This window comes from Littorina saxatilis, linkage group LG14 (assembly GCF_037325665.1).
Source record: "Littorina saxatilis isolate snail1 linkage group LG14, US_GU_Lsax_2.0, whole genome shotgun sequence".
Taxonomy (NCBI): Eukaryota; Metazoa; Mollusca; class Gastropoda; order Littorinimorpha; family Littorinidae; genus Littorina; species Littorina saxatilis.
The window spans coordinates 2,650,639-2,675,560 of record NC_090258.1 but is presented as its reverse complement, the minus strand read 5'-3'; the positions used below and the strand labels follow the sequence as shown (position 1 = coordinate 2,675,560).

Genomic DNA, 24,922 nt, shown 5'->3' with positions numbered 1-24,922 from the left:
ATTTATAATGTCACCCGTGCGCATCAAAACCAGAAAGAAAATGTAAAAAATTACTGTGCTTTCTAAGCTGATCAGTCAACCTAACCCGGCTACAAGTTACCACATTATTTAATCACACAAAAACCGACTGTGTGTGATCGCCTGACGAAGGGACTTGTACAACCTGGCCTGTCCTGACGTTGCTAGATGCACACCATTGCCCAGGAAAAGACGCTGCAAATTCAGGAAAACATACAAAATCATGGCCCAGGGGAGTCCACATTGCCCTGCCGAAGCAACGAATTGACTTCCATAGCTGCAGCGTTGTACGAGGGATCGAAACGATACTTGCGAGATTCAAAACGGGGCATGAGTTGACAAAGTACAATGTTGGCGACCCCCACCCTGGCACCCTGTATCAACGATACACACGCCAGAATATGTGAGGAAATCTCCTCCGGCGATCTATCACGGGCAACATCGTTGTCGCCGATCATCAAAACCAGAAGCTCCGGTGTCTCTGCAGAAGCCAGCGTCTGTCCTACAAGTAGTGTTCAAGTACATATTTTGCCAAATCTTTGACTTTCCACCCTCCCCTTCCAAACACATCGATCTCACAGGTCCCGAAACCCAGATTAGCCGACACCTGCGTGTCATTCTTGAGGAATTCCCCGAATCTGCGAGCAAACAAATGCCCCAGGATCGCGAATTTAGACCTTTCTTTCTTTCTTTATTTGGTGTTCAACGTCGTTTTCAACCGTTCAAGGTTATATCGCGACGGGCGAATTTAGATCGAGGCTGGGTGACGCCATGACGTCACTCGTCAATCAGCGCGCTGGCCTCTAGTAGGAACCAAGGATCGAAATTTATTCCGCCAATCTAAAAACGCTCTTGCATGAAAAATCGCACAAAGATTGTAATACTACAAAAACACACAATCCACAAACGCATAAATTATACTCAATAATGGGAACCCCACGTCGTAGACGCAGAAAAACCCATTAATATCAGAGCTGATTAAATGCGTTGTCTCTTGTTAATTGTAGCAGACGGAAGTAACTTTGCATTATGGGTATTCAATTTAGTTACGCATTTTTTCTTTGGATCGGTACGAAATGACTTTCTTAAGACGCAACTAAAATGCCAAACCATTTCTCCACATAAATTTCTTTTATTTTTATTATTGACAGGAACAAAACCGCAGTGTCCTCCTTTTCTTCCACCAAAACCAGCAGTGCAGACACCAGTGCCCAACGGAGACCCACTGCTAGGCCAAACCCAGAAGGTACTGAATACAGATTCACGCATTAACATTCCGTAATGATAATACCAGCCTGATAGTAAAAAAGGTCAATTGGACCTGGATTGAAAATGTATTTGGGTTCAAAACTAATACCCTGGCTTTATCCGCTTGGTAAGAAATCTGATAGTCAGAAGATGTCCTACATGTCAAACCTATGTGGTGGTGGCAAAGAGCCAGGGGTGAGACCATAGCGCCAGATCAAAAAGAAAGCGTCAATGACCGAATAACAGGGCCTGGAAAAAACACTGCTTAGTACACATGCTGTAAAATTGTGTAACAACTAACATCATTGGCCTTTTTCAAAATAATCAAATAATCGGTGTATTCTATCTAAGATTCCCGAATCATCTTTTGCACATGATTTTGGCTACCACCACGCCTACCGCAAATCCCGGCCGCGGCCTTCTGGTGGGTCAAGGGTTGAGATTTGTCTGATCTCCCAGGTCAACTTCTGTGCAGACCTGCTAGTGCCTTATCTCCCTTCGTGTGTACACGCAAGCACAAGACCAAGTGCGCACGGAAAAGATCCTGTAATCCATGTCAGAGTTTGGTGGGTTATAGAAACACAAAAATACCCAGCATGCTACCCCCGAAATCGGCGTATGCTGCCTGAATAGCGGGGTAAAAAGTTAAACGGTCATACACGTAAAAATCCACTCGTGCAAAAAGATGTGTGAACGTGGGAGTTTTAGCCATGAACGAAGAAGAAGATGAAGTAAGTGTGGTTGTTGTTTTAGGACATGGCCAGCGAGGAGAAGAAAACCAAACGACAGAAACCTGAAAAACCAAAAGAGGAGCCACATATCTACAGCTTGAGGACAAGGAAAGAGACCAACTACATGAACTTGGAAGTGCCGAACGACGATGAGTTCCTCTGTGAGTATGTCTCCGTAGTTTCTGCAGCCATAGTCTGGTTATTAGTGCACAAGGTTTTGTAAGGAAACGAAGGTCAGCACACACATATAGCGTTTCTGATTTAGCTGAGGACTTGGGATTATGCTGAGTTCACATAATTTAAACTTGGCCAAAAAATTATTGCATCAATTTTCGCACGCTAAGAAAAGCATGAAAATGCAATTTATTTTAGTTGAACGTTATATGCCCAAAAGTTAATTATGTCGGCTGTACCATATCATTTGTCCGATTGATGGTACTTTGTATAGGCATCCCGTGACAGCCTGTCAAACAAGGTCACCCCTAAAATCGACCTGATAAAAACCATAGCCGTATTTTAAAATCTGCAAAATTCAGAATATGCACAAACCAAACACTTGTAACAACCATTGGAAAGGCCGTTCAAACTCCTGTTCAGAACATTTTGTTTTATGCACCTGACTTCTCTAGTCTTTATGTAGCCTTTTGTCAAAGGCGGTAGGTGTCAACCGTTTCAGAGGCCCCAAAAGGCATGTTTTGCGGCCATTTTTGAGGGGGTCCTTCACCCAAAGAGCCATATCTGCTCAAGTTCTCAATGAATTGCTTTGGAAAATTTCAGAAGTTATGACCAATAGGCTGACCTAAATCGGTGTATACTTTTGCGAATGTGTATAATAAGCGTGTTGTATTACGTACATTTTCCGAAAGAACTAAACAAATATTCATATTAATTCAGGGTTTTAGGTTAAACAATTGTGACTTTGCATGCTAAGCAAAAAATGGATGAGGCAATAGGTGCCAAAGTTTGAGGCAGATCCGAGTGCTGGTTTACATTTGCTGGAGATGGGAACACGCATGAAAAATTATTGATCACCGTCAGAGGTACTGAGTACACTACCCGTGGAGACTAACAGTACTGGGCCTGTGCTTACTATCCTGTCCGGCGCACTGTGCTCGGTGAGTTGCGCTTTTGTGACCCGCAGCGAAGGAAGCACAGGCAGTTTATCTTCACTGGCAGTTTATCTTCACAGCTACTGTACGCATTACCAAGGACGGTGATCGATAAATTTTCTTGCGCATAAAACAAAATGTTCTGAACAGGAAATTTAATGGCCTTTCCAATGGTTGTCACACGTGTTTGGTTTGTGTATATTCTGAATTTTTGCAGATTTTAAAATACCGGGCTATGGTTTGTCGTATCCATGACTTAGTACTAGATTAGTCTAATAAGATGATTTGATAATTTAGCCTATAAAGACGCTTGAATGACGTCAGAGATTGATGTAGAGCGGCATGGTGGTAGTTGTACCCTGATACGGAATAAACGGCAGACATGAAACCGAATGGTCTTGTCTTTGATATACGAATGTGAATCTGTGGATGACCAACAACACGTATATTACATGGTTTTTGTCAAGTCGATTTTTAGGGGTGACCTTGTTTGACAGGCTGTCACGGGATGCCTATACAAAGTACCATCAATCAAATAAATCTTCTTCTTCTTCTAAGTTCCCGGCCAAATCAAACAAATGATATGTACAGCTGACATAATTACCTTTTTAAGCATATAAAGTTTTACTAAAATGACTTGCGTTTTAATGCTTTTCTAAGGGTGCGAAAATTGATGCAATAATTTTTTGGACAAGTTTATATCAAACCTGAATGTGTGATCTGCTCATATAACAAACGCTTTCGGTCCAACAAAGGTGTCAACCAAGCAGGTCTTCTGCGGCAGTGGGGCTTAATTCTCGGCGTTTCATTTGTTCAGTTTTTCCAAATTACCTGCATGGTCACATTCAAACATTATGATATGAGGAACCGGAGAGCTGCGTGTAAACGGGTGTGCAATAGAACGGTCCGACAAAAAATAACGTAGCAAAGGCAGATTTAAAACAGATCGTTCATATGTCTTTATTTATTGGTTAGGATGTTTATTTCAGAATTTCACATTGTGACAATTTCTGCATTTTCACCTTGTGATACCTGAACATGTATGCTCTTCCACAGACTTTAAATTAGTTAAACCGTCACGATATAACCTTGAATGGTTGAAAACGACGTTAAACACCAAATAAGGAAAGGAAATGAGTTAAAATGGCAAAATGTCAAGCCCTTTTGACTAATCAAAATAGTGTGGACGTATTGTTTTGTTGATATAATTCCCCACGATTGTGTATAGCAGGTGTTTCAGTGATCTACATGTGGGAGCTTTGTTGTTGTTGTCACAGACGGGCGCCTCCACATGGCAGAGATCCAGGAAGAAGGATCAAGCAGAGGTGGATCTCATCCCACCTGTAGATGACCAGGAGATTGACTACACAGATTTTGGGTTTGAGCGGCCCCAGGATTTTTGTGTTTCCATCCCCGATGAACTGGAAAAAGCCAGTGGTCAAGAGTCCCCTGGCAGCGGGGCAACAGAGGCTGGTGAAGGAGATGAGACAGGTCAAGCGCTGCCTCTCTCTTACCTGGGCCTGTCGCACTGGACGGAAGCTCTGGTTCAGCCCAGCCTGGATCCAGAGGTCATCTTGGTGGACTTGGTCAAGGTAAGGCGTGCACTTTTTCCTGGGCCTGTCATCAGAAACAAACCTTATTGGCTCACGTAAGTGCATGGGTGCAACTCTGCCGGCTACACGCCGGCAGCCGGTTGTCAATATAACACTTACCTCGACAGTACTATTCTTGCACATTATCTATTATAGGCCGAAAAAATTGGACAAAACGCTGAGTGGGTACAATTATCTCCCATAACCATGCGCCACCGTGGATCCCAAGCACTGTCCGAGTGCTTCCCCCTTACAGGATGTAGGTGGCGCGTCCTCTTTCTTTTTTCGCGCGTGTCAGACCGGCTGTGTTTCTGCTACGCTCCCGGATTATTTTGGACTAAGAGGCTTCTTTTCTGTGTGGACTATCACCTGTTGGATTATTGTGTGTTATTCCACTTCTGGCTTGAGGCTACGTTGTGTTTCCTTCAACTTGTGCCTCCGTTTTTGTGTGGCGGACTCGGCGTGCCTCCCGTCCTACTTCGTGGTGACCGGTCGTCTGCTTCTCGTTTCGCCGCATTCACTTGAGTATTGACCTAAATTTTCTTTGAATTTTGTTAATTCTCGGTCTTTAAGGGTACGTACAGGGCGAGGTAGGATGTCTCGTCCTGTTTTGGGCTCTGGTTCTACGGAACCAGAGTCTGCCGGGGGCAACCCTTCTCCGGGCGCCCAGCGTCATGTTTTACGCACGGAGAAGGGGATCTTTCGGCGCTCCGACTCTCCCTCCCCAAACGCTTTGCGTTTGCGGCGAGGGAGGGCGGAGAAAGCCTGTTTGAGCAAGCTCAATGCGAGCTTGCTCAAACAGGCTGGGCTTGAGCCTGGGACTTCGGGCGGGGCTGCGCCGTCGAAGGTTCGGGGAAGGTCGAGGGGAAAGAAAAAGCTTCTTTCTCCTTCTCCTTCAGTGGAACAAGCTTCCCCCCCTTCGACGCCGTTGTCCGGCCCTCAGTCTCAGGCTTCAGCTCCTCCCGGTTTCAAGCCTGGGGGGAAGGTTTCCTTCTCCTCCCTGGCTCGAATCCGGGGGCAGGTCGATTCCCAACCCTCTTTGGGGGTTGGTGAATCCGATCTAGGGGCTACTGGAGAGACTCAGGTTTTGACAGCCAACGGCCATACCACGTTGTAAACACCGGTTCTCGTCCGACCACCGAAGTTAAGCAACGTCGGGCCCGGTTAGTACTTGGATGGGTGACCGCCTGGGAACACCGGGTGCAGTTGGCATTAAAATCTTCCTTTTCCGGTGCCTCTCCTGTGCCCTCCTCGGTTTCCACCGCTGTGGAAGCCAGGAGGGACACGGGTCCTCCTCTGAACTCCCTCGCTGGGTCGTCTGCTGCTGTTTCGACAGTAGTTTCGGCCTCCTGGGGGGGGAGATCGGAGGAGATGACGGGGTCTCTGAATTCCCTCCCCGCTGGGGTTGGGATGCGAATTGACCCCGTTCAGGGCGGTCCTGTGGGGGCAGGGGTTTCAGGCTTCGTGCCTACGACCACTGCTACTACGGTTCCCTCTGACGTCCGTGTGACTGGTGGCTGTCCCTCTATGAAACGCTCCGGCCGACTAGTTACTGGACGTGGAGGTGTTCGACAGAACGTGGTACTTCTGTCGAATGGTCAGGGCGACGGGAACATTGTTTCTGTTGCTCAGACCGACACCTCCGACCGGACCGTCTTGACCCCACGCCATTCCTTAGCGTCTGGTGTTCGGGTGACGGATGGTCCGGACCAAGGGTCCGGAACGTTCCAGGCTTACGGGTCGGGATCGAACCGGACCCACGGGTCCCGACTGGACTTGACCTCCGGGTTTGGTCCGGACGGGACCCATGGTACGGGACCGTACCGGACCGGTGCGGGACAGTACCTCTGGCCCTTCCCGGACCTACGGGTCCGGATGGTACGGTACGGGACCAGTGGTTCGGTCGGGACCGGACCACCCGACCACCTCTGTTGGTCTGGGTGGTCTGGCACCGAACCGGAACACACCGGACCACCGGACCTACGGGTCCGGATGGTACGGTACCGGACCAGTGGTCCGGTCGGGGCCGGACCACTCGACCACCTCTGTTGGTCCGGGTGGTCTGGCACCGAACCGGACCATGCCGGACCTACGGGTCCGGATGGTACGGTATGTCCACGTCCGACCGAGCCACCCGAACACTTCTGTGGGTACGGATGGTTCGGTACCGAACGGGACCTCCGGATGCTACGGGACCGGACCGAACCTACGGGTTCGGATGGTCCGGTACCGGACCAGTGGTCCGGTCCGAACCGGACCAGTGGTCCGGTCCGAACCGGACCACCCGACCACCTCTGTTGGTCCGGATGGTCTGTCACCGAACCGGACCATACCGGACCTACGGGTCCGGATGGTACGGTAGGTCCACGTCCGGACCGAACCACCCGAACACTTCTGTGGGTACGGATGGTTCGGTGCCGTACGGGACCGCCGGATGGTACGGGACCGGACCACAGGACCGGAACACCGGACCACCCTATCGGATCGGTCCGGACCACCCGACCACCTCTGTTGGTCCGGATGGTCTGGCACCGAACCGGACCTACGGGTCCGGATGGTACGGTATGTCCACGTCCGGACCGAGCCACCCGAACACTTCTGTGGGTACGGGTGGTTCGGTGCCGAACGGGACCTCCGGATGGTGCGGGACCGGACCGGACCTACGGGTCCGGATGGTCCGGTACTGGACCGGTGGTCCGGTCCGGACCGGACCACCCGACCACCTCTGTTGGTCCGGATGGTCTGGCACCGAACCGGACCTACGGGTCCGGATGGTACGGTACGTCCACGCCCGGACCGAGCCACCCGAACACTTCTGTGCGTACGGATGGTTCGGTGCCGAACAGGACCTCCGGATGGTACCGGACCTACGGGTCCGGACCTACGGGTCCGGATGGCCCGGTGTCGGACCACCCGACCACCTCTGTTGGTCTGGATGGTCTGGCACCGAACCGGACCATACCGGACCACGGGTCCGGATGGTACGGTATGTCCACGTCCGGACCTAACCACCCGAACACTTCTGTGGGTACGATGGTTCGGTGCCGAACGGGACCTCCGGATGGTCCGGCACCGGACCGGAACACCGGACCACCCTACCGGACCGGATCGGCACCCCCGACCGGACCGGACCATTTCTTTTCTGATCAGACCCGATGGGTTCCTGTTCAGTCTATAAATGGCGGGGGTTCGTTGGCTGGGCTGACCCAACAGTCGCAGGGTTGTTGTTTTTCTCCCCCTTCGGCTGCTGGAGACGTTTCGTCTTTGGGGCAGGGGTCTTCGCGGCCTCTTGCTTCTGTGGGCGTTTCTTCACAGCCTGCTTCATCGCTTTCGGCTCTTCCCCCTCAAGCTCCCTACACTCCTGCTTTTGAGGAGTTGTCGGGAAGTGAAGAGGAGAGTGAGTCGGAGGACGATAGGGAGGAGGATCAGGGTCGCCCTGAGGTTAACACTGATCCTCTACCCTTGCCGGTTTCTGATGGAACTTCCGAAGCTATGCTTCGTACTTTGCAACAGTACATGACAGACATCACGCGGCGTCTTGACGTCACGGATGCCTCTCTTAAGCGTCTGTCGTCTAGTGTTGACACACAGGACCTGGACCCGGGGTCTGAGGACGAGAGGCAGGAGGCTCGTCCTCGCACAGCTAGAAGGACGTTTGAACAGTTTCAGGACGTCCTTCCCTGAGACGCCCTCTCGTCCTTTGAGTCCGCTTCGGCCCGGGCGCGGGAGGCTCACGCCGCGTCTGCCGGCGGCTCGTTTTATGAACGATCCGTCCGCCGGCAATTCGCGTTCCACCCTAGTCTTAGTGCCACGGTGGAAGCGGCAGCACATCGCCTGAGGAGTACAGATTCATGTGCAAACGCGACCTATGTTCCTCGGGAGGACGCGGGTTCAGTGCCATGCTTTCCTTCGGGAGGCGCACCTCCACTGTTTCCTCGTGTCCAATCTGTTTCGTCCCTCCCTTTTCCCTTTGACTCTCGAACTCTCACTTTCCAGACTTCGAGTGTTTAGGGTGGGGCTGACGGTGATGTGTTCGTTGGGGAGGTGCCTTCGGTCAAGAAGGTGGAACTGAGCTCTGCTTCGTTCCACAATCTTGAGGCCACCGTTTCTTCCACAGTCGAGGCCCAATCACAGGCCTTGACATGGATGAGCACGCTGTCCACACTGTTGGACCCTCCCGATCGGGCAGAGTCCGATTCCACTCGGGTCCTTGTCACGGTTCGAGTGGATCGGGCTTTGCATATCGTGCGTGACGTCTGCGGCAGAATTGGCCATTGGAACACGGGTCCACTTTATTGGCCCTGTTCCGTGATCATTTTCTGCCTACTTCTATAGTGCCTCCGGATATGAGGAAGAGTCTGAGGAACACGTTTCCTCAGCCTTCTTCCCTCTTTCATCCGGACACTGTTCGTTCTGTGGTGGAGTCCACACGCCAGAGGAACACTGATTCTCTGATGGTTGGCCTCGCTGCTTCGGCGACGGCGGCGGGGAGTAAGAGAAGTGCTACAGTCACCTCCAGCTCCCAGCCTCAGAAGAAGAAGAAGAAGAAGAAGCCAGTTTCACTGCCTCCTTCTTCCTCCTCTTAGGCGCCTGTTGCGTTCCCAAGCAAGACGAAGGGTGCTCAGACAGGTAAGGGGAAGCAGCACCACCAGGGGGGGTGGTCGCAAGCCTGCGCCTGCCCGCCAGCAGAATTTTCAGTGAGTCCCGGCCCTACGTTGACGCCCCCTCAAGTTGCCCCTCTTTCGTCCGTCGGTTCCCTTTTTCGGGCCCGCGGCATGTGGGGCAGACTGGTCTCCAACCAGTTTTTCTTGAGGGTGGTGTGGTCGGGGTTTTCTCTACCGCTGTCGTCACAACCTCCATTGTCCGCTCTACCCTGGACGTTCCCCCCTCCTCGAGACCCTGCCAGATGGCAGGCTCTTCAGGACGAGGTGAACTCGTTGGTCGAGAAGAAGGCGGTCTACCCCCTTTCTCAGCCTTCTCCAGGGTTCTGCTCCCGCCTGTTCACCGTCCCCAAAAAGGACGGCCGGTTCAGGCCGGTGTTGGACCTCTCCACCTTGAACTTGTACCTTCACAGGTGCAAGTTCAAGATGGAAACCCCTTCGTCGGTCCGGTTGGCCATCCGGCCAAACGATTGGGCCATGTCTGGGACCTCCAGGATGCTTACTTCCACATCCTGGTGGCCCCGGGGTACCGACATCTGCTCCGGTTCGTTTGGGAGGGCACAGTGTTCGAGTTTCAGGCCCTCCCATTCGGCCTGTCCTTGGCCCCTCTGATTTTCAACGGGGACAACAACACCACATGCTTAGCTTACCTTCGCCACCAGGGGGGCACCAATTCTCGGTCCCTCTCCCTGTTGGCGGAGGAGATTCTGCTCTGGTGCCAGACCAATCAGGTCCGGATGTCAGTCCAGTTCGTTCCGGGGAAACTGAACGCCCTGGTCGACATTCTCAGTCGGGGCGATCAGGTTCTCTCCACAGAATGGACCATCGCTCACAACGTTCTACAGCGTCTGTGGGCAAGGTGGGACCGTCCTCTGATCGATCGGTTCGCAACTCGATTCAGCGCTCGGCTTCCCAGGTACGTCAGCCCCTTTCGAGACATGAATGCGTTCCACTTGGACGCATTCACTCTCTTGTGGAGGCTCCTCGATGCTTACACCTATCCCCCGACATCTCTGATTCCGAGGGTGCTGGCAAAATATCTGCAGGAACGACCAAGACTGATTTTGGTCGCGCCTTACTGGCCAACAGCTCTGTGGTTTCCAGATCTTCGCGGTCTCACCCACGTAGACCCTCTACCTCTGGATCTGGACGGGGGAGGTCTGCTCCAGCCTCGATCATGCCTCCCTCATCCACGTCCAGAGAGTCTGTGCTTGACCGCATGGCTCTTGTGCGCTCCAAACTGCTTGCACTAGGATTGCACAAGAGTTCAGTAGAGTTTTTCTTGAACGCTAAGAGGCGATCAACTAATCAGCTCTACGACTTACGCTGGAGAGCTTGGGCCACCTTCGCCTTGTCCAAGGGGATAAAGCCGCTTTATCCCTCAACACAGGACTTGGCCAACTTCCTGGTGGAAGTGTATCAAAAGAAGAGTCTTTCTTCTAAGACTCTTCTTGGATACAGACCTGCCATCGCTTCCACGATTGCGGCCGCTACTGGTCGCAGACCTGAACACTTGATCAGGTCCTCCCTCATCGCTAATGTCCTTTCGGGTATTAGCAATGCAGCGGTGTCTAAACCTCGGGTTTCATTTCCCAAGGGGGATGTTTTTCTGGTCCTCAAACTCCTGCGTAGCAATGAGTTTGAACCCCTGGCAGGCATCAGTATCAAGTTGCTGATTTTTAAGACTAATTGTTCCTCATCGCTTTAGCCACTTGCCGTAGACTCAGTGGTATTCAAGCTTTGAGTGGCCTGGACTTTGACATTGAGTTCACCACACAGCAGTGGTTGCCAGCATGGTCACGTCAGTCTTAGGTATGTTTCTTGGGTATATTTTCTTGTACGGTAGTACTGTTCGAAAATTGCCTGGGTATCTTAATCCTTGGATTTAAGTGATTTTGATTAAGGAGTTTAATACTCTACATATCACCCTCACACCACTCTGGTATTCTGTGCAAGAATAGTACTGTCGAGGTAAGTGTTATATTGACTGTAAGGCTTCTTTTTAAGCCTACTGTCTATATGATACTTACCGAGACAGTACTATTAGAGTTTCCCTCCCGCCTCCCCTCTTGATATGTTATGGGCTTTTTGAGGGTCTGCAGCTCATAAAGAAAGAGGACGCGCCACCTACATCCTGTAAGGGGGAAGCACTCGGACAGTGCTTGGGATCCACGGTGGCGCATGGTTATGGGAGATAATTGTACCCACTCAGCGTTTTGTCCAATTTTTTCGGCCTATAATAGATAATGTGCAAGAATAGTACTGTCTCGGTAAGTATCATATAGACAGTAGGCTTAAAAAGAAGCCTTACATTTGGTTTCATCGGCTGGCAGGCTGCCGGTTTTTGAAAAGTTGATGAGCATAATAAAAAAAAAACGCGTTAAAATCTGTCAATTTTAGGATGAATAGTATGGTTTACTTTGTATGTTTTTGTTCCAGGAGAGTTTTTTTTTTGGCATTTTAAATACTGCCCTGGACCACAACTTTTGCAGGTTTTTGGATTTTTCCAGGTTGCACCCATGTAAGCGTAGCCTATGCCACGTAACTTTGTCTGTCTGTGCGTATGTATGTCTGTGGTAGAAACTAACATTTGAAGACGTCGCATTATGATTATGGCGTAAGAGGGTTAGACGTCACGCGAAGGAATTACTGAAAGTCTCTGTCATTGTTATTTCGAGCGGGCCGAGACTAGTTTTTTCTTCGACATTGGCCATTGGCAGTCGTGTCCCTGTTAGTAGGCTACATGCAGACTGACAGATCTAGATCTAGTGTCTCGCTTTCTTGCACAGTGTCACCTATGCTTACTGTGTGTATGTGTGACGGAGTGATTGACTATGTGTTACTGTTTGTCGATTTCTTACGTGAGCCTTGAAGGCTTCGCCTCTTGTTTTTATATTTATTATTTTGGCCAAATCCACAGGCATGAGCAAGATGGTCGCCCACTTGCCTCAGGCAACTAGAATTGAATGTGTGCAAAGAGAAGTTTAGAAAGTGATCGCCAACTTAGTGTGACTATTTTAGTCATCAGGATTTTGCAAACCAGTGCTCAAAGTGTTCAACTTTTGGTGAACGTTTGCTCACACTTCAACACAACCATACTCGGCAAGGTGCAGTTCTTCTCTTCCATCAATAGGTAATGGACTGTACACACATTTCTCCATCACTTCTTTATATATCCCCAAAACATGGAATCATGCTGTCACTGCCTTCCTTTCAACGTTAACACTGTCACTGCCTTCCTTTCAACGTTAACACTGTCACAGCCTTCCTTTCAACGTTAACACTGTCACTGCCTTCCTTTCAACGTTAACACTGGCACTGCCTTCCTTTCAACGTTAACACTGGCACGCAAGGTTAAGTAGATCGCTTTATTCTTCTTTTTCTATATAACCCGTGGTGTCGTATAACTGAAACACAATGATAAAACCAAGTAAGAAATAGCTGATATAAAATCTTGAAAAAAGTCCAATTCAAAACATGACACATGTCATGCGAGTTCCAAGTTCATCTCATAAAAACTGACACACAATAATAAGAAGGACTGAGCATGAAATAGCTAAAAGAATAAGCTAGGAAAGAGTCCAACTCAAAACATGGCACACATTACGCGAATTCCAAGTCTGTATCGTCAACACATGCAATATCAAGCCCGAGTACAAATCGCTGATGTCAGTATAAGGGAACTATCCCTTCTATATATAATGTTACGGTAATTGAAGGTCATGAGGGTGATCTCCCTTGCCTCTCTCAAAAGGTATCGCTATCTGTAATTTTCGTTGCTCATACTTACACTAAAAAACAGACCAAACTAACTATGCCTCTGAGTTATGTGTCAGAACTCAGATAGAGTCCAGCCAAAAAAGACCTGGCACATGTCACGTGAAGCCCATGCCATGAACGAGCCCGCAAAAATACCACGAAAATATCCTGCAAATTCGCGTGTCCTGCAGGCATTACAACCATATTTGAGAGAGCAGTGAAAATATTCTACAAGACTACATACTTCGTTGGCTTTAAAAGTTATCTGAGGAAAGTAGCGAAACATTCTACAAAGATCACATACCTCGTTGGCCCTTTTAGTTATCTGAGGAAAGTAGCGAAACATTCTACAAAGATCACATACCTCGTTGGCCCTTTTAGTTATCTGAGGAAAGTAGCGAAACATTCTACAAAGATCACATACCTCGTTGGCCCTTTTAGTTATCTGAGGAAAGTAGCGAAACATTCTACAAAGATCACATACCTCGTTGGCCCTTTTAGTTATCTGAGGAAAGTAGCGAAACATTCTACAAAGATCACATACCTCGTTGGCCCTTTTAGTTATCTGAGGAAAGTAGCGAAACATTCTACAAAGATCACATACCTCGTTGGCCCTTTTAGTTATCTGAGGAAAGTAGCGAAACATTCTACAAAGATCACATACCTCGTTGGCCCTTTTAATTATCTGAGGAAAGCAGCGAGGATCAGTCTGTCTTCTTAGTTTGACGGCACCGGTCGAACTGAACTAGCAAAACGTGCTAAAAGCTAGCTTGCATTCGGAAGTGCGCGTATCAATACATGTATCACAAGTAAGCTTAAAAAAGATGTTTCTGCAATCACATGGTAAATGCGACAAAGTTAAGACATGATCAAGTCATCGACTTAAAAACACTTCCAAGCCTTGCAAGTCTTTATGTAAAAGTAATAAAAGCTGACGAACTATATTTGTATGCGGCGGACTACCAAAAACGTTACGGTGAGTTTTTAGTGACGCGGCACAGGCGCCCGATTTACGAACTGCGGCAGCAACACATACAGTGCTCTCTGGTATTGAGTTTCATAATCAATACACAGGGTGTTGTTTGCTTGTGGTACATTGGACCCTTTTAAAACTTAGTAAGTAAAACCGATTTCAGTATTTTCATATTTGACTGGTAGACAAGCGAACAATTGCAGTTAATACATCCCTGCTAGCATGAAGAAACATTTTTGTAGGTTAGAAAATACAAACTTTTTATTCGTTTCAGACGCCTGTCTTATCCAAGAAAGAACCACCGGGACATCAGGCGACTCCAAGCAGTTCGTCAGACAGACAGAAAGGTGCTGCATCGTCCTCGCTGTTAGTGTTATCACAGGACAGACCCCACGTGTGTCAGCGCTGCAATGCTGCCTTTGTTCAGTTCAGTAGTCTGAGAATTCACCTGGCTTCTGCACACGGCGAGAAACTGATGTCTGTACCTCGCGAGTCCTGCAGGCCTGACGGTACTGTTGGTAACCATGGTGATAGGAGAGGCGGGCACAACAAAGACACGGGCAGGCAGCATGTGTGTGACGTGTGCAATAAGGCTTTTACTCAGGCTGGTAACTTGAAGACACACAAGATGATCCACACCGGTGAGAAACCTTTTGTGTGTGACGTGTGCAATAAGGCTTTTACTCACGCTTTTAGCTTGCAGACACACAAGAGGATCCACACCGGTGACAAACCTTTTGTGTGTGACGTGTGCAATAAGGCTTTTACTCACGCTTTTAGCTTGCAGACACACAAGAGGATCCACACCGGTGACAAACCTTTTGTGTGTGACGTGTGCAATAAGGCTTTTACTCAGGCTGGTAACTTGCAAACGCACAAGATGATCCACACCGGTGAGAACCCTTTGGTGTGTGACGTGTGCAATAAGGCTTTTACTCAGGCTGGTACCTTGCGGACACACAAGATGATCCACACCGGTGAGAAACCTTTTGTGTGTGACGTGTGCAATAAGGCTTTTACTCAGGCTGGTCACTTGCAGACACACAAGGTGATCCACACCGGTGAGAAACCTTTTGTGTGTGACGTGTGCAATAAGGCTTTTACTCAGGCTGGTCACTTGCAGACACACAAGGTGATCCACACCGGTGAGAACCCTTTTGTGTGTGACGTGTGCAATAAGGCTTTTACTCAGGCTGGTCACTTGCAGACACACAAGGTGATCCACACCGGTGAGAAACCTTTTGTGTGTGACGTGTGCAATAAGGCTTTTACTCAGGCTGGTCACTTGCAGACACACAAGGTGATCCACACCGGTGAGAAACCTTTTGTATGTGACATGTGCAATAAGGCTTTTACTCACGCTTGTAGCTTGCAGACACACAAGATGATCCACACCGGTGACAAACCTTTTGTGTGTGATGTGTGCAATAAGGCTTTTACTCACGCTTGTAGCTTGCAGACACACAAGATGATCCACACCGGTGACAAACCTTTTGTGTGTGATGTGTACAATAAGGCTTTTACTCAGGCTGGTCACTTGGAGACACACAAGGTGATCCACACCGGTGAGAACCCTTTTGTGTGTGATGTGTACAATAAGGCTTTTACTCAGGCTGGTCACTTGGAGACACACAAGGTGATCCACACCGGTGAGAACCCTTTTGTATGTGACGTGTGCAATAAGGCTTTTACTCAGGCTGGTAACTTGCAGACACACAAGATGATCCACACCGGTGAGAACCCTTTTGTGTGTGACGTGTGCAATAAGGCTTTTACTCAGGCTGGTCACTTGCAGACACACAAGGTGATCCACACCGGTGAGAACCCTTTTGTATGTGACGTGTGCAATAAGGCTTTTACTCAGGCTGGTAACTTGCAGACACACAAGATGATCCACACCGGTGAGAACCCTTTTGTGTGTGACGTGTGCAATAAGGCTTTTACTCAGGCTGGTCACTTGCAGACACACAAGGTGATCCACACCGGTGAGAACCCTTTTGTATGTGACGTGTGCAATAAGGCTTTTACTCGGGCTGGTCACTTGCAGACACACAAGGTGATCCACACCGGTGAGAAACCTTTTGTGTGTGACGTGTGCAATAAGGCTTTTACTCAGGCTTGTAGCTTGCAGACACACAAGATGATCCACACCGGTGAGAAACCTTTTGTGTGTGACGTGTGCAATAAGGCTTTTAATCAGGCTGGTACCTTGCGGACACACAAGATGATCCACACCGGTGAGAAACCTTTTGTGTGTGACGTGTGCAATAAGGCTTTTAATCAGGCTGGTACCTTGCGGACACACAAGATGATCCACACCGGTGAGAAACCTTTTGTGTGTGACGTGTGCAATAAGGCTTTTAATCAGGCTGGTAGCTTGCAGAAACACAAGATGATCCACACCGGTGAGAACCCTTTTGTGTGTGACGTGTGCAATAAGGCTTTTAATCAGGCTGGTCACTTGCGGAAACACAAGAGGATCCACATCGGTGAGAAACCTTACAAGTGTCCGCACTGTCCCGCTGCTTTCACATTGTCAGGCGATTTGAAGAGACACGTACAGAGACTGCACCAGTAACACCGTCACGCTGTGTGATACTCGCCCATCTTTCACATACACGTTTAGTGTAGGCATCGTAGTCTGGGAAGGATATTTTAGGAGTTTGGATGCGAGCGTGTGCGTGAAACTACCTCTCATGATAACGTGAAGTGCAACTTCGTTTTATTCTTTCAAGAAAAAACACGGTAAGCTTATAAGTACAGGGCAGTTTTCACGTCTGCTTCGTCCAGTACAGGGCATGACGTCATCATCTAACTGACGTCATCATTACATTTACGTCATTTCAGATTTGTAAAGCACCAGGGAAAGGCTCATCGCGATCCATTGTCTGTCTTGTGCTGTGATGGAGAGGAATTTTTTTTTTTTTTCATTGAGAGAGAATTTACCTTTCGTGTCACTGTGAGAGACATTGAGAGAAAGAGAGGGAGAAAGAGCGCGCGCTTCAGAATGGTTTTCCATGTCCCTCATAGAGAGAGAGTGAGCTTCAGAATGGTTTTCCAGGTCCGTGAGAGAGAGAGCAAGCTCCACTACTCTCTAAAGTAATGCCTAAATTCTGTCTTGTTCAAATGTAACAGGAATTTATAACTCTGGCCAGTTCCTCTATTTTTGAAATATTTATTCTTGCTTCCTTCTTTTAATTAGCAGACAGGAATCCGAATCTGATTACCAAAGTAAAAATTGACCATGCTTTGTGGTTGGCATGCGACTAATACTTTTCACCAAAATGTTTGACCTCTGAAACTATTTGAAGTCTCTTTTCACATGATTTCTGGAATCAGTGAACCAACATTTCTGAGAACACTTGTTGGCATTTAACAGTGCAGTACACAAATTTAGGAAAATATTAGATCTCTGGACTATTTGATTTCTGGAGTATCTGTGAAATGACCTTTTCACATCTAATAATGGTTAAGGGAGGTGTCCTCTCATCAGAGGAGCCACACATCACAGGCACCACTGTATCTAATCATGCAATTGAAAACTCTGAAGAGAACATTTGTTGGACCTTGATTAAGCAATGCTTGTTATCATCGACTGCATGCTGCACACTCTCGGCAATAGTGTTTTCTGTTACCGACTTCAGTCACATCCAGGTTTAATTTTATTCAGGCCACATTTTCTTCCCGATTATTACAGCTGATGATTTGTGGCAGCTGACTGATTATTTTAAATACCATGAACTCCCCCCCCCCCCCCCCCCCCTCCACCCAATCTTTGTAAATCATTCCTAAACCCTCCCCTCCGCTCTCACTTGATATCTTGTTACCTGTGCTTACTTGTGACATTATTTTATGGGTAAGGGACACTGTGTGTTTGAGTGAGGTGTTAAAATGTTGTAACGAGATGTCTTCAACTCCTATGTGTAATGTGTGTAGAGTACAGTAGAGTCCAACTATGACGAACCTGGGTGTAACGAAATCTCGCTTTTAACGAACTGCCATTGATTTCCCGGCAGACAGCCTTCTATTTCTTACTTGTTACTTTCCGGCTACAACAAACCTTTTGAACTCATTTGCATAACGAACCCCTCTTATAACAAACACGTTTTCATCGCCCCAGAGCTGTTTTGTCTCTAAAAGTCACAAGGCTACAACGAACTGATGTCAATAATTGTCTCCAAAGACAAAAATACACAAAAACAAGTAAAAGTATACCGGTAACAAACGGTCGAAGAATGAAAATATGTATCCATACAGAGGAAAAATCTACAGTAATGGTAACTCAAGCGAAAACTGTCCAAGCTGCATATAATCGGGGGGTGTACTGGTTATCAAAGAAATTCATGTCACATATTGCTGTGTTCACTGTCTTGACAATTTGGGGATGGAAGAGGGGAGAGATTGAGTTGGATTTATGGGGGTGGGGGTTGGTAAGGTAGGGGAGGGGGGGGGGGGGGGAGATGGAGCTCACAGTAAATTTGTTATGTTGTATCAATCTCATATGTGAAGATTATGTGTGAAAACAGTAGTAAGGTCTAACAGTGACTTACTTTTTGACTTATTCCTGTAGACTCCCTGTGGAGCATAGGGCCGCAACAACTCCTCGCCAACGCACCCGGTTCTAGGCAGCTCCCTTAGGGTCTAACAGTGCTGGCCTCTTATTTTTGAATGATTGCTTCGAGTTTCATCTCTTAACTCTTGACGCATTGTTATGTGTCAGTGTCAACAGTTGTAACTGACTGCCGCAGCTAGTCGTGATGTTGCTTTAATAATCAGTGTCAACAGTTGTAACTGACTGCCGCAGCCAGTCGTCATGTTGCTTTAATAATCAGTGTCAACAGTTGTAACTGACTGCCGCAGCTAGTCGTGATGTTGCTTTAATATTCAGTCTTTGTGCGGTTATTGAAAATCAAAATGATTACCAGGGGTTTGTTTTAATGCATTTCATTTTCTCATCTCAAAATGTTTTCTTTCTGGCATAATATCCTTGAAAAACAATAGGTCAAATGGTTTTTGTTTGGTTGTGAATCTTGTGTAGAAAGTATGGTACCTGATTTTTTTTCCCCCTCATTGTGTTGTGTAATTTGTTTTAATTTCAAACGTTCAGCCTTTGAGAGGCATGTTGTTATCCCCCACCTGTTGTAGTTGTAAGTAGTCATTTGTTGTAGACTGAACACAAGTACATGTATGTCAATTTGTGATTTTCTCAAGCATGATTGTGTGTGAAGAGTTTGTAAGTGGATGTATATTGTCTTATCCGTTTGATCGTGCATGAATTTAAAGTACATATACGCTCATGTGTGAATAAGGAGAGAGAATAAATGTTGATTTGTTTCTTGTAATACGTACATGTACATGTATTTACCTTAAGATCTGATTCACATGGGTGGTTATTTCAAGAAAAGTGTTCCCTAAGATGTGAACACTTTTTTTCTCACTGTTACTGGCCGTGTACTTTCTTTGAAGCGTAAAGTATGAGATACAACTTTATGATTTGGACCTTTATGACCAAAAACTCGGGACTGGTGATTGTGTGTTCATTTCTCTTTATTGTTGCTATTGATGTTGCATAGCTGCCAACCCTCCCGGGAATCTCCTGAATTTTACAACTTCTCCCTGCTCATATTCAAGACTAAACGGCCCGGTCCCCCTGGACCCCCTGGCTCCTGGATTTTGACTTCAGAAGGTTGGCAGCTATGAAATTGTTGGCTTTTAGCGGGAATAAGCTGCAACTAATCATTGCAACCTGCCATGGTTTTCTTTGAAGCGCTACTACCCATTTAGGTCGTTTTCTTTGCCTGTGCATGTATAGTTTGTTGGTTATGTTTGGTCGGTTTCTTTGCCTGTGCGTGTATAGTAGGCCTATGCTTGGTCGATGTATGTATTGTAAAGCGCTAAGAGTAGACATTTTTCTAGAATAGCGCTATAAAAGTTTGCATTATTATTATTATTATTATCTCATGCCGAAGTTTCTTCGCTGTCGTTGTCATTATTGTCACAGAATCAGAGGACTGTGTGATTTGATCACCATGGAGATGCATTTCAGTTCTGTCCGTTAACTTCCTTGGTTTTATTCTTGTCTGCATTTTTCATCACATTCGGTGATTCCTAGTGTCAATGGGACAGAATGGGCGGTTCTGGTGAGGTTATGCCCCCTCTTTCTTTCGGCTGGTAACTGGCGCCACCTCGCGGCAAGATCACACGAGAAAGGAAAAAAAACTTGCATTGGTCCCAAATAGCATATTGGTTTGGTAACAGTTCGTGTGTAAGTCGTGCATTTTATACGGTAAACAGACAATGGTCGGTTCTGGTGAGGTTATGCCCCTTCTTTCTTTGGGCTGGTAACTGGCGCCACCTCGCGGCAAGATCACAGGAGTTGTCTCGCATTATCACCCCAGAAGCGCTCATTGTTCAAGCTTTGAGGCCACATATTACGCATTTTGAAATTCTTGGTAAACTATTTTGAGTGAGAAGGTTTGGAAAGGAAACTTTTTTCTTTGGTATGCATGGTAGCATTCTCACTGACATTTTGTATTTCCATCCCTAAATACTGCTCTAGTCTAAAAGGGGTGGGGGGTTGAAAAAAAACAAAATTCTTTTTCTCTGCAAAATGTGTTAAGCGCTAGTCACATGTTGTTTCTTGGGAATGTAACATTCAACCGTCTTAATGGTTTGCATCTTCGGAATTTAATAAAAAAGACAAGTTAATTTATGGAACGTTTTTATTGTCGACAAAGGAAATGTCTTCCATGTATTACATTTAGTCATCTTCATTAGCATTTTGATGCAGTTCCCAGTTTCATTTATCATTTTGACTGTGCCTGTAGCATTTCCTCATGCTACACCTATTGTACCCCCAAGAGAAATTTCACTTGCTTGTGAGAGATATAACACCTACATAAATGAATATGTTGCTTGAGGTACAGAGAACAGTTTCATATCCCAGTTTCTGCATAATTAGACATAACTGTCATGGTAAGTGTTTATAAGTGTGTGCCATTTAAGCGTGACTGAAAGTTTTGTCATGGTAAGTGTTTATAAGTGTGTGCCATTTAAGCGTGACCGAAAGTTTTGTCATGGTAAGTGTTTATAAGTGTGTGCCATTTAAGCGTGACTGAAAGTTTTGTCATGGTAAGTGTTTATAAGTGTGTGCCATTTAAGCGTGACTGAAAGTTTTGTCATGGTAAGTGTTTATAAGTGTGTGCCATTTAAGCGTGACTGAAAGTTTTGTCATGGTAAGTGTTTATAAGTGTGTGCCATTTAAGCGTGACTGAAAGTTTTGTCATGGTAAGTGTTTATAAGTGTGTGCCATTTAAGCGTGACTGAAAGTTTCGCAGCTAATGTGCACATGTCCGTTATTATTTTTTTTTTTTAATTTTAATTTTTGAGGAGGCATGTCCTTCACTGTGTCTTGTTTTATGCGTCATGTTGTACCAATACCTATGCTGTGAAATTTTCAGATCTGTATTGTTTGTATCAAAAAAGTGTAAATGCATACTTGTTGTATTATAATTACTCAATATTTGTGTTTCTCTTAGTCTTAGTCACAAAAAAAGGTGTTTTGGGTTCCATAATGACGATGAGGACTATTTTATTTCTTTTGATTTTCTTTGTGTCATTCTCAACAACAGAACATTGTGTTCAGGCCACAATTGAAACGAGTTCATCTTAATGTGTCATTTTAACCATGCGTTTATCGAAAGCAGAAGTACGTCATCAGGAACACAAAATAATAGTGACTGCTGGGATATCATGAAAGTAATTTGTGAAGATTTTCTAATGTTTTAAAACTTATTCTTGCTTGGTCCAATGAACAAAAAAGGAATCTTCGTCCTTGATGGTGGGCGCAGTACCTCTCGATGTATGTATGTAATTTTATGTTTTAAATGTCAACAATTTGTTGTGAACTGTATACGTAATAATCTACTTCTGCATGGATGTCTGAATAAAGCTAGAAAGAGACGTTTGCTGGTTTGTGTTCTTGCTGATGGTGGTTGTGGTGGTTTGTTATGGTGTATGTGTGTGTGTGTGTGTGTGTGTGTGTGTGTGTGTGTGTGTGTGTGTGTGTGTATGTATGATGTATGTGTGTGTGTATGTGTGTGTGTATGTGTGTGTGTATGTGTGTGTGTGTGTATGTGTGTGCATATGTGTGTGTGTGTGTGTGTGAGTGTGAGTGTGTGTGTGTATGTGTTTATGGTGGGATAGCTCGACTCCCGCGCGAAATTTAGCGCTTTACTTGGACACATAATTTTAATTCGACGTCCAAATAAAACACGTCTTCAAAATCACTCCAAAATAATTATGGAGGCTTGAAATAATGTGTAATACATATAAATAATTGAATTTGCCTACATTTTCACAATTTAGCAAAATGTCGGGATATAACACACATTTTGTTACTGTTTGTGTTTTGTGTTTGTCCGGATACAACCTGAGTAACAATCCCTGTTCACACACACTTTTTTTTCGCAGTTTAACATAACATGAGGTTGTTTTATTACTATGACATGAGCAAGTTGCTTTTTAACTATATTTTGAATTTAGAACAGCTAGATTTTAAATTAAAACTAATATTTTTGTTGTTTTTATGTTTGCTGACATATATTGGATTTTATGCTTTTGTATCAGTCAGGTTTTGTAAATCAAGCTCAGTTTTTAGAAAAAAATATCTTCTCTTAGAACTTTGATGTTAAAAAAAAAGTAAATGTTGTGGTAGTAGTGGTTTTTGTTGTTTATTTTGTCCTCCAAGGCTCCATCTTCCTTCAAAATACATGTGTTATCATTCTGCTACTATGTTGTGCTGGTTACGTGTCTAACTTACACCAAAAAATGTAAGTAACCTGTTGTTTTTTGTGTGTTTTTTTTAAACACTTTTGCCTTTAAATCATACCCTAGCCTGTGTATGCTACAGTGGAACCCCTGTCTCAAGACTTTATTTTAAAACATAAGGTCATAACATTTATCATATATTCGGGATCAGCTCGTTACTCCCCCGGCTCGTTACTCCCCCGGCTCTTTCTTTCTTTCTTTATTTGGTGTTTAACGTCGTTTTCAACCACGAAGGTTATATCGCGACGGGGAAAGGGAGATCAAACACCTCAGAGCTGGAACATTTCGTTTTTGCCGCATAACATGAAGATTTCACCACTTTGATGCATCCACTGATAGGAAGTGTTAAATATATGCTATTCTATCATCAGGAGTACATATTTCATCTATACGGGCCTTATATTGTCCGTTTTGCGAATTGCGTCAGAGCTGGAACAAACCTAAGCTCCGCCCATTTTGCTATTGCTCAGAGCTGGCACATCGATTAAACTAGTTAATTAATTTTTAGAGAAATCTAGAAGCAATCTGAAAAATGTTTTGACGCCAAAACATTGCTTTTACATTGGCCCAGCTCCCAATTAGGGTTTGTGTGTTCTGTGTTAGTCTGTATCGAGCATAACCCCGAACATGCGCACAAATCTCCACTTTTTGACATAAATGATCAATTATTGCGATATATATATATATTCATTGTAGCATCTAGTTGCCTACATTTGGTAATACCCAAAGCATTTGTGAACGTTTCAAACCAAAAAGTATAGTGGAACTCTGCTTTAGACACCTAGTCTTTTCATGCTCAAAATTTTTTTTAAAAAAAACCCCTTCCCCTACCCTACCTCCCCGGTTTTGTAAAGAAAATCTGGCCTGAAGTCTTTTCATGCGCAAAAAACCCACAAAAACAAAAACATTCTAAGCTTTCTGTCTGTGGCGGTTTGTAATTTGAATAACGACATCCAATAAAGTCTACCAATTACGTAATTCCTTTCTAAGCTCTCTGTCTCTGACGGATACATTTGAATAACGACATCCAGGGCTGGACTAGGCAAAGAGGAGGGGGGGGGGTGCCAGTGGTGGCCCAGGGGGATGTCCCCCCTGGCAGCAGAGGCGGATCAGTTCATTTTATGACTGGTTTTTTTCAAAAGTATATTGTGAAGTATGGGTGTGAAGGCGCAAAGCGCCGAGCTGACGGCGCGAAGCGCCTAGCTTCTTAGGGGGGTCCAGGGGCATGCCCCCCCGGAAAATTTTGAAAAAAAGGATGCAAAATGGTGCAATCTGGTGCATTCTGAGGATGATCATTACCAGTTTCAGGCAGCAGATTTTGTCACTGATTAATACCCCAAAAATTGAAACTCAATGTAAAATAAAGAAATGCATACCTCATTCAATATTTTTATTTTTTGGCTGGGGGGGTCTAGAACCCTAGAACCCACCCACCCCCCCCCCCCTCGTTGTGGGGGTCAGGGGGCGAAGCCCCCTGAAGCTGACGGGTAGGTCATATTCTGAGATAGGAAAATGGTCGCTCCTTGCATGAAACGGCATAAAATAAGCAATAATAAAATAAAAATTAAATAAGTAAGGTACATGTTTAGGCTAGGGGGGGGGGGGTGCGCAACCCCCATAACCCCCCCGGTAGTCCGGCCCTGACATCCAATAAAGTCTACCAACAGCTGCGAAAACTTTTAAGAAACTTGAAACTCATCAAAATGAATGAGTTGCACCTTGGGTCATTTCAGTCCTGAATTTCCCGACCTGAGCCAGGCAAAGCAGGAAAACAATACAACGTAATTCCTTTCTAAGCTTTCTGTTTCTGACGGTTTGCATTTGAATAACAACATCCAATAAAGTCTACCAATTACGTAATTCCTTTTTAAGCTCTCTGTCTCTGACGGATACATATGAATAACGACATCCAATAAAGTCTACCAACAGCTGCGAAAACGTTTATAAGAAACTTGAAACTCATCAAAAGGAATGAGTTGCACCTTGGGTCCTTTCGGTCCTG

The 24,922-nt window shown here is 46.0% G+C and overlaps 1 protein-coding gene and 1 non-coding gene across 2 annotated transcripts; both read left to right on the top strand.

The window, feature by feature from the left end:
- Window positions 1-1,120: 1,120 nt before the first annotated feature.
- Window positions 1,121-18,491, top strand: LOC138946901 (zinc finger protein 493-like). The gene is made up of 4 exons (XM_070318299.1): window positions 1,121-1,264; window positions 2,020-2,158; window positions 4,384-4,698; window positions 14,366-18,491. Exons 2-4 carry the CDS (start codon window positions 2,147-2,149, stop codon window positions 16,667-16,669), a joined length of 2,631 nt encoding a protein of 876 aa, XP_070174400.1. The 5' UTR covers window positions 1,121-1,264; window positions 2,020-2,146; the 3' UTR covers window positions 16,670-18,491.
- Window positions 5,792-5,910, top strand: LOC138947893 (5S ribosomal RNA). The gene has a single exon (XR_011449860.1). It is a non-coding gene; the product is annotated as a 5S ribosomal RNA (ribosomal RNA).
- Window positions 18,492-24,922: the final 6,431 nt, after the last annotated feature.